Source organism: Pteropus vampyrus, unplaced genomic scaffold (genome assembly GCF_000151845.1).
Source record: "Pteropus vampyrus isolate Shadow unplaced genomic scaffold, Pvam_2.0 Scaffold75, whole genome shotgun sequence".
Classification (NCBI taxonomy): domain Eukaryota; kingdom Metazoa; phylum Chordata; class Mammalia; order Chiroptera; family Pteropodidae; genus Pteropus; species Pteropus vampyrus.
In genome coordinates, this window is record NW_011888856.1 from 3806560 (window position 1) to 3817059 (window position 10500).

Below are 10500 nucleotides of genomic sequence, written 5' to 3' on the forward strand. Positions count from 1 at the left end.
CATCTGGTGACAGGCCTGTCCTGGGCTGTCACCGGGCTGTCACTCCCCACCACCTCGCTAACGTAAAATGGTCTCGTTTTCTTCTCCCTTCTTTCGCTTTATACCGAGAAGCTGTCCCAAAACCTTGCTGCTTCCATCCTTCCAGCTCACACATGTGACGGCCCTGGGGGACGGCCACCGCCTCTGCCAGGGTCCCTGCCTCCTCGCCGTCCCCCTGCGGGGTGTCTCAGAATCTCGTGGAGAGCTTCTTTCAAATACGGATCCTGTTTGGGCAGGTTTGCGGCGGGCTCTAGAATCCTTATGCTTCGTAAGTGCCCTAAATGGCCAGGTTAGGGGAATGCTGCTCTCCAGGCCACTGTAGCGATTCCGTGTCACCTCCAAGGCACCTCCCACTGCCCCGGCTCCTCACAGCCCCCTCACCCATGCCTCTCGCGGCCTGCCGGCCCCTCAGACCTCCAGGCCAGGCCGCAAGCTCTTCCTCTTCCTCCATCACCTTCACGACCAATGGCCGCTCACCCGCCTGGCCTGAGCTAAAGCTCGGCTGCCTTGCCTGCCCGGGCCCCTCCGTGTGGCCCCTCACCTGCTTCTCATTGCGTCCCACGCACGCGGAACTAATCGCATCTCACACACTAGCACTAGGGCAGACCTTGCAAGCTTTTGCTGCAAAGGGCCAGACAGAAAATAGGTTAGGTTTTGCAGGCCTTTTGGTTTCTGTTGTGACTACTTGGTTCTGCCACTGTGCTGTGAAAGCAGCCGCAGACAACGTGTAAAAAAGTGGACATGCTGCGAACCAATAAAACTTTATTAATAAAAACAGGCGGAGGGCTGCATTGGGCTGCATCTGGCCCAGGTCAGTTGGCTGACTTCTGCTCTAGACTTTAAGCTCCTTGAGGTTAGAGACTGCTTGTTCCATCTAGAGCCCCAGTTGCCAGTTGTCCCCCTGATCAATTTTTTCAGGCTTTAATAATCAAATGCCCACAGCGTTAGCTGGGCACATAGATGTCTAGCCAGGAGCTGGACTTGCCAGCCTCTCCTGCAGCCTGGAGTGGCCACGTGACTAGGTTCTGGATGATGGGCTGTGTGCCACCTCTGTGTCAAGTTCTCCCGAAGGATGTAGGTGCCCTCACTTGGCCCTTTTTCTTTCCTATGGGTGGGAGGTGGCAAGAGCAGGAGCGGCCACCAGGAACCCAGAGGTGGAGGCTGCGTGCTGAGGACGGCGTGAGCGTCCTGCCAGCCTTGGATTGCCTCCCCCTGGACTATTATATGAGAGGAAAACGCATTTCCAACTTGTCGCTGAATTTTAGAATTCTTTGTGACAGCAGCTGAGCCTAGACCCGGCCTGATTCATAACCGGCTTTTTAAGAAGGCTGACCCGCCACCCTCTTTGCCGGCTCTCCCACGTGCTACCAACATGAGACCATGAACTTCGCGCCTCCCTGAGCAACTTTCCTTTGGGATCTTTACCAGTCGGGCCTTGAATTCTCGGCTCGGTGCTGTTGTCCTCGACTGCTGCCTCTGACATCTTTGGACTTCGTGTTTTATAATGTTCCCCTTGATTTTCCCCTCAGGAATTACACTTTAGCTCAGACCTCTGGCCAAGCTTCAGCCATTGCCTTTGGGAAATAGCGCAGAAGCCGGTCTTGAACCTCAGGCACTTGAGAAGGCTGGGTCATCTCCATCCTCAGCCCCAAAGATTGGCATGGAGGGATTAGCTGAATCAACCGCGGAAGGAACGGTGTGTAACAAACAATTCCAACCATCCAAAATTATTATTTTTAAATGCCCAAATTTCCTCTTTCCCCATCCCGACTGATGTGAGATTCTAAGCATGTTCCCTGTGATGAGTCAGGCCCGGGAGACCCATCTTTTTGGCTGAGGAACTTGAGGGACAGTGAAGCAAAGTGGCAGATTTCATTAACCACGGGCAAGACATTGTGCCCGCTGTCCGCAGCACACCGGCTCGCACAGGTGCTGGGTGACTCACGCCGCCTCCCGGTGAGGGCAGCTCCTTCACCTAAGGTGCCGAGAAAGCAGGCGAGTGGGCCGAGCCATCACGGGCGCCTTTCAGAAGTGCGGAGCCTAAAATATTTCCCTCTCGTGGTTTTTCATGACGACGAGTGCTGGTCTGTCTAGTGCTCGCAGGAGGCCATGAGGGCGCGGATCACTGACAACTTCAGGAGGACCAGCCGGCGAGAGCATCCGACTTTGCTGGCAGCTCAGAAACTCACACGCTCACCCGAAGCAGGAAGGACAAGGTGCCGACTCATCGGGACTCCAGGCAACGGCCCGTGCGGCTTGTGCTCCCCACCGGGGACAGGGGACACAAGAACGTCCTGGCTCTCGTGACCCGGTCGCTGTTGGAGAAACGGGTTCGCCGTGGTGAACACGGCTCTGTTTTTCTGACGGAATAAACGAGGAGCGACTAGGTCTGAGGCTGCTCTTCTCACCGTTTGGCACCCTTATTCTGCCAGCCTGCGAGACGTCTGAGGGGCAGGAAATGTCATTTTGTCCAGTTTTACTAAACAGCAGCCTTTCCTCATCTTAAAAAAATATATGTAATGAGAAGGTACTACTCTCTTAAATACTTTTGCAGTTGACATGACATTGACGTCACGTTGATTCCCGTATTTTACATGCGTGAAAATCGGCCGCTGTGCTCGATGGTCACTTTATGCTCCCTGATAAATTCAGGGACCTGGCAGGAGGACGGGTGTGCGAGACTCAGTAGGGACTTTGATACCTATTTACCGTGTCTGGAGGCCAATGGAGTCGCCAAACCCGAGCCACAAACTCATCCCACAGACAGGAAAGAGGCGGTAAGGGCTTGAAAGACAAGCTGCTTTGCTTGTGGGCGAATATGCATTTTCTGCAGCCAGATTAAGGATTCATTTTGTCCTTGACACAGCATGAAATTCAATCTGTGCCCACTTACCCTACAGACCACAGTCTGCCAGGGGTCGTGCTAAGATTTTAAAATAGTACAGGCAACAGTCTTCACTAGCAAAATAAACATGTGGGGAATTATGTTTCGGTCACTTCTCCCTCCACTCACCCTCATCCCCAGCCCATCGCCCGACTCTGGTTCAGTGAAATGCAGCATTTTTTTACCATTTTGGAAATAATTTTCGAGCAGATGGGGACAGAGGCAGGAGGGCAACATCTCTTGCTGGTCTCGACGGTCTCTCTACCTCCCTTTTTTTCAACAAAACAACTCAAGAGGTGATTGTTTTTCCTTTGAAATAAAAAGAAAGGCAGCACGAAAGTGTTTTTTCAGATTTGCTCTTTGTTTTTTTCTGAGATCCTCTAAGTTGCGGCCTCCCATGTGACATGGAAGGTCATTTTGAACGTGACTCCTGAGGACATCTAGAAGAGAAGCTCCGGGTGTTTACGCTGGGCGAGGGCAGAACCCGCTTCCTGCCCCAGCCCAGCGAGCTCGGAACCCTTCCGTCTGCAGAACCGCCAGGGTGGTTCTTCACGCCCCTTCTGTTGAACTACAGATATCTTTCCAGATGAACACATCCTAATCTAATTAGCTGCAAACAGGCCTCCCGGGTGCCACACAGCTTAACCAGAGGAGGAGCAGGGAGAAGGGGCCACTGCAGGGACGATCCTGGAGGGAGGCCGTGGCTTCTTTTCCAGTGAGCACGTTGGGGTGTGGGGGGGGGACACATTTGCAGGAGAGTTTGCTGCTTTACGGGGAGACAAGACAAAGAAATGTTGCCTGGTCTCATGAGGGAGTTGCCTACTTGCGTGTTTGCGTTTACCCACAAGGTCCGAAGCTCCTTGGGGACCTGGGTTCTTTTCCTCCTCACCACTGTGTCATCAGCCCTATCGCCGGGCTTGGCGCACAGTAGGTCTCGGGTTAGTGTGTGGTGATAAATTGCTTATACTTGCTACAAACGTTAAAAGCCAAACAACCAAACTGTGAGACATCTGAGCTTGGAATACCCCACAGCTGTCTGCCAGGCGCGGCTCTCACACCGAGGCTGACTCCCTGTGCAGACGGAGAGACTCCATAGATAATAAGTTTTTAAAATTGTAAGTTTTTTTTTTTTTTTTTAAAGAGTATGATCCGTAGTAGCCAAAAAATGGAACCATGAATCGGCTTAATATCCAGTCTTGGGTGAATGGTTTAGCAGATTATGGCTTGTATGCTCAAAAGGACACTGTGGAATACTGACGAATATAATAAGTATAAAGACTAAGTAGCAATGTCGATTAGTACTAACTGTAAAAAAGGAGAATCACCAGCTGCACACTTGCTATTTTGTGACAGCACAGGGGTGTGTGTGTGTGTGTGTGTGTGTGTGTGTGTGTGTGTGTGTGTGGTGGGGGTGGAATGCTGGGAAAGAGCGAAAAAATACTGAGAAAAGATGCAGATGGTAGGGGGTGATTTCTTTTTTACTTCTCAAAATTGGTTCCAATATTGACTTTATACATTCGTTTTTTTTTTTCTAAGAAGAATATTAAAAGAATATTTCAAAACCAATCTTATACTCCAAAATGTTACCATGATTCTCTCTCTGGGTGGTAGTATCAAGTGGAATTTTAACAATTTGTTAATAATTTTTGTTTTTGCTTATTTTTGTGCATTGCCTAATCAACATTTATAATTAGATGAAAACAAGACAGCAAGTATTCACTCTCTTCCCTCTCTCGTTTCGGGTAGGTGGCCTCCCTCCCCACTGATCCGGAGCACGGCCACGTGACACGTTTTGGCCAGTGCGTTGATGGGGAGCATGATGCAGTGCGTGTATTTGTATGGAGGGCTTTGCCCTCTCGCACGTCTGCCATTACCATGAAAAGAACAAGCTCTGGGTAGATTACCCAACCGAGAAAAATGAGAGACATGGCTCAGATCCCAACCTAACTCTCGGCTTGGAGCCAAGACCAACAGCTCCTTCTAGAACAGCTGACCCCAGACGAGATATGAGTGAGTGATAAGAAATGATGATTGTTTTAAGTCACTAACATTTGGGGTGGTTTGTACAGCATTATTTTGACAACGACTTGGTGATAAAGTTTCATTTTCAGCATCAACTTTCTAAGCAAAATGCCTCTCTTTTATTCTTTTTGTCCCACCTTCCTTTCCTGTCAAATGGTATCCCGCAGAAGTGGCCCGGGCTCGGAGCGAGCGACGGGGCTAAATTTTAGCTTGCGGAGGAATGTTAATCTGAAGAGATGTTTTAAGAACCCTAGAACATCAAATACTTGAAATGCATGACAAAACGGCACTAACGCATACCATCAACAACATGATTAACATATTGATAAGACTCATAAATCTCAATTACCGTAATACTCCATTTGGATTCTGCATCAACCCTACCTACACCATTGCTATTTTCAAAGCCATTTCTCAAAACTATTTACTTACTGCCAAAAGTGACAGCAGATGGGATGGGGTGGGAAATAACCCAAACCCAAGCCAGCGAATACTAATCTGCGGTATTTCAATTAGTTCGTTGTTGCAAATAGCAGATAAAAAATGTTATAATTCAAAGTCCAATCATCACGACTCCAGTATGGGACTGGCCGCTGGGCTTGCGGGCGTGATTTCTTGAAAGTGTCTTCTCAGAGGGTCTTTCTCTTCCCCAGAGACTTAGCACACTGCAGAGTGAGCTGTGGCTCTGGGGAGAGAGTGTGAGAATCTGTCCTCTCCAGGAGAACCCTAAAGTGAGAGGCGCCCCTCGCCTCAGCCTCCAAAGGCCAAGATGCGGGGTAAGAAGGACACGCATGAGGACATCGCCAGCCTGCTTAGCTGCCACCGCGTGAGTGGTGTCAATCTACTGCTGTCTGGTTTGAATCCAGCCTATGTTTCTAAAGTGTTTTCACAGCCATTCGCTCTCGAAGCACATGGTCTTACTAGAGATTCTTCCTACCCTCTTTTACAGAGTTTCCAGTTAGGTGGCTTGTTCAGGATGACAATGACAAGAAATGATCTGACCCCTGTTAGCTGTGTGACATTAGGCAGTCTACTCACCCTCTCCGAGTACATGTCGTAAAGTGAGCCTATGCTGTAATAACACCTGCCTCAGAGAGCTTTTACAGAGGTTAAATAAAGCAACACTTTGGATTTTCTTTAGCAGTTTTCCTTAGCTCTTTGCTGAAAACAAAACAAAACAATCCCCAAAATCTACTGTTACGATATTTGGCAAACATCATACACATTCACTGTTTAGAAAGAAAGATATCCAGAATCCCCCCGTCCAAAGACCCCAGGGTTAACATGCTGGTCTGCAACCCTCCAATGATTTTCTTCATTTACACACGCAGACACACTTACGTCACATATTCACAAAGACGGGTCCATACCTATTATTCTGTAACCTGCTTTTGCCCCTAACAAATGATCATAAATACATTTCTTGACAATGTGTCTATAATATGTATCTTAATGGTTGCATTTCATTTTATGGATATAAGATAATTTTACATATCTAATCCTATATTTTTTATTTTAAATTTCTTTTCTCATTTTTGCTTTCATAAATAACTCTTTGATGAACACTCACATACAAAGATTCTTGAGCAAATATGCCTGATCAGTTTTAAAGGTAAATTTCCAGATGTGGAATTACTGGCAAAGCCACAAACACTTTCATGTCACTTTGTACATATTGCCAAACTGCCTTACAGAGAAGTTCTAGCAAACTCTCATTGGTGATGAATAAACAGGCCCATTTTACCATATTCTTGCAAATACTAGCCCTAAAATGATAAATGATTCTTCAATGTCATTTTAATTTATGTTTCTTTGATTACTACTGAAGTAATCAATAATTGATATGCAAGAACTCTTTGTTATTAGAGGATATAAATCTTGTCTTATATGTTATAAATATTGTTGTAGTTTTTCATTTGTCTTTTAATTTTGTGAGTTTTTGACATTGCATAGATTTGAAAATCTTATGTAATCAAATCTAGTAATGATTTTTTTTTTTCTTTTTGGCCTTCACCTTATATTACGCTCAGCGTGAACTAGAATACTTCTTAAAATAATTTTTTTCAGGAAGACACATGTCTAGTACGTTTTCTGAATCTTTGCCTGAGAATAAGTTTCTGTGGCCCACATGTAAGAACAATACCTTGGCAGTTCGACTATTTTTGACACACAATCTTTAGAGCTCAAAACTCCGTGGAGGCCATTCCACTATTTTCTGAAATTTAGTGTGGAGAGAGATGTCTGATGCCAAAAGGATTTTTCCTCATTGTCTGTAACCCGGTTGGTTGCTCGTTAGGCAGAATAACTCGAATATATTTCTTTGTGCTCGGAATAAAAAGAAAAAGCAAGACCTGGGAGAGGCTTTTTTTTTTTTTGGCCTGGCACTCAGTGTGGGTTTTCGATTAAAGACAAAAAGCTTTCCTCAACTCAAGAAAATGTCTTTATTATTTATTTGGTTACTGCTTCCTCTCTGCCTGATGTGTTTCCTCTGCTGTATTTTGTATTCACTTTCCAGAACCTATCCTGCGTGCCTCCTCTCTGAGCCAGCCAGCTGGCTGGCTGCTTTGCTCATTCTGTGTTCCTCATTGTCCAACTTGCTGGTCAGTATCGCCACTGCATGTTCATGTAGTGGGGTTGTCGTTTGACCTAACAGTAGTCTTCCTTGATCTTAGAGTGTTCTTTTTTTTTTTTTTTACGGGCACCATCGCTTCTCGATTATCGTCAAAATCTAAATTTAGTATTTTACAGCGTCACTCTTGCCTACAGCAAGCTTTTTTTCAAACGAGCAGTCTTCTTTTGAGATCATAAGTGTTTTTTATAGGTCCAGATGTTTCCCTGCTTGTTCATCGTTAGAGAAGGGACATGTATGTCTGCCCAATTTGGGAACTTGAGAGAGGTTCAGACAGAGCATGTTTAGGTTCATGTCCAATAGTCTGAGAAGAAGGGGTCAAGGGAGAATGGGTCCCTCTCTTCTGTCGTTTAATTTCTCTGGATCAGAGTTTCAGTTTTCTAGGAGAGGGGTGAGGAAACCACACTCAGAGGTGGCTGTAGGATGAGGTTTTGCCCATCGGGCCAAAGCTTCCCTCCCACTCACAGGGGTGCCATCCCCCGACTCTAATGGGTGGGGCGGCTCTCGTGGTGAGCCTGTCGTGGCAATGCTCTCTCATTTCTGCTCACATTGTTGGAAATGAGCTGATCCGAAATGGCTGTGGATGTGCCTTTTATGGCAGATTTTGCTGAGAAGGGAAATTTGCACCTGTTTGGAGTTGGCATCACATTCAGAGAGAGCAAAGGGAAACAAACACACAGGCCAGTGCATCCGGGATGATTATTGCCAAAATTACTTACCAAGGCCATCTGCGAAGCTGTGATCCATTCGGGAGAGATGCGGAAATGAGCCCCAGCTGAGTCTCCCAGCAGTATGATCCCCCTGGGCTGTGAACCTGGGTGGCATAATTTATTTGCATTATTTATGCTCTCAAGTAGTTTAAAGCCTCCAGATTGGGCAGTTAGGAGAGCAGATACCCTGCTGTGTGTTCCATGCACGGAGCATCGTAACAGTGACGCGCTGCCACTTTTTGTGTGCTCCAGATGGAGGGACATAGCATTCAGAAGCCGAATGAGATTTCTAGGCCATCGGAACTGCATGCTAAGCTGTACAGATGAAGGTGTGTTTCCTAGCTCAGCATAAAACAAACTGCTTTGCAACATCCTGAGTGAATGATGGATGCATAAATGAATCGAAACTTTGTCTGAACGCAGAAATATGCCCTGAATTTTGGTTCTGGAGATTGCTTTCTTGGAAAACACACCAATTTCTGTTATAATTCACTTTAAGAATTACTGATCTTATGGAACGACTTTGATTTTTCATAGGAGTTGTGGTCTTTTAAAGCCCTTAATCCATATACAAAAAGCACTAGATGGACGATTCTGGCTGATTAATGGGGAGGTGGAGGGATAAAGGTCTCTGTGAAGCACTGTGTGTTTGGGGGTGAAGGACCACTTAATCTAATTCTAAGGCCCATCTGCACAAATCATCCACCCATGGGTGATGGATGTGCTCTTCTGAATCCCTTAAGACCCTGGAAGCATCAGCAGATGCTCCCAGCGTCAGAGAGGAGCCCCCTCCCCAATCAGCCTCACTCCAGTGGCTTCCTGTCTTGGGCTTGTGACAGCTAGCTATTGGCCACACAAAGGGGACTGAGAAGGCCCAGGGCATCTGGGAGGCGTTGGGATGCGGGGGGATCCAAGAGGCTTCCCACAATGACCCCAGAGCCTCACACCAGGATTTCATTTAGACCCGAGTTTATTTACTCATTAGTTCGGTTGTTCATTCCTTCTTTTATTTGTCCAACAAGCATTTCTAAATTACATAATGATGCACTTTCATCCCTACCTGCTTCTCTGAGAGCATAAAGACAATTTTATGTTACATCGATTCTGGGCAAGGACTGTATCGTGTCTGCCCGCGAAAACTCAGATCTGCATAGAGCCCTCACCGCTTAATAGGAATAGGTATTCAAGAAATATCTGTTGAATGAACAAATGAATAAATGAATGAATGAATAAAATGCTTCTAAATGTTAGGGAAAACCACTACCTAAACGTAAGACAGTGATGTTTCTACTTCGTTCGTTCGGGATGCTTTGGGCATCACCAGAAGCATGTTTTCAGTGATATGTAGGTAGTAATAAGTTGTTCCTGACAGCACTGGTAGCCCAGATGTCTGAGGCATTCGGGCATTTAGAATACAGAGCTTTCGCTCAGCCGTTTTTGGAACTTCAATGGCTGTAGCTTGGACGTTTCCCTCGAGTCACCGAGATATGAGTCTCTACTCCAGTTGACACAGGGACTCTGTCAGTACCAGCCCAGACATCCGACCTTGTAGTATACTGAGAAGGACATGAAGAAGATAAAAAAAATTATCGCCTCTACTTGCTTTCTTACTTGGAGAAGTGCTGAATTTGTCTCATTATCTATCCTGCAGCCTTTTGTAACATTATCATCCAAGTTTCCAATCCCCAAATATAGGAGTCGACTAAACAAATTTGCTTTTACTTTTTCTAGGTTTTTCCTCCTTTTTCTAGAATCTTTTTTTTTTTTTTCTGATTTGTCATGAACATAAATGTAAGTTGGTCACCTTTAAGTTGTACCATCAGGCGCTTCCTCGCTTGGGTGCCTACTGCCTTCGATCTGACTCAGCTTAGAAAAGAATGTCCTATTGTAATGAGCACACTGACGTTTACAATTCATACCTTCACAGAATTTCTTCTCATATGGAATGCCATCTTTTGGATCAACACCCTTTAAAAGAGAAGTGATAAGATTAGCAGTTTGCTTTTACATCTGTGAGACACCTGTACTAAATTCCCTCCCTCCCCCAATGGCTTTGAAAGTCCAGAGGCAAATTAGAAGAGAAAACCCGTGGAAATCCCTTGCGCTCTTAACCTGCCGTGTCAACACTCTGCGTGAGTGAGCTGGGCTTTGAGAACCTGGAGGCGGGAAAAGGCGAGATCCAGAAACTGGACCATCTCATTCCAAAGGATGCAGGG

At 46.2% G+C, this 10500-nt stretch overlaps 1 protein-coding gene across 1 annotated transcript in view; it reads right to left on the minus strand.

The window, feature by feature from the left end:
- The window catches only part of AOAH (acyloxyacyl hydrolase), a 148581-nt gene that overhangs the window by 82081 nt on the left and 56000 nt on the right, over positions 1-10500 (minus strand). Inside the window, exon 11 of the mRNA XM_023532035.1 lies at positions 8294-8388. Coding sequence (XP_023387803.1) covers positions 8294-8388 — 95 coding nt within the window. The remainder of the gene's footprint in view (positions 1-8293; positions 8389-10500) is intronic.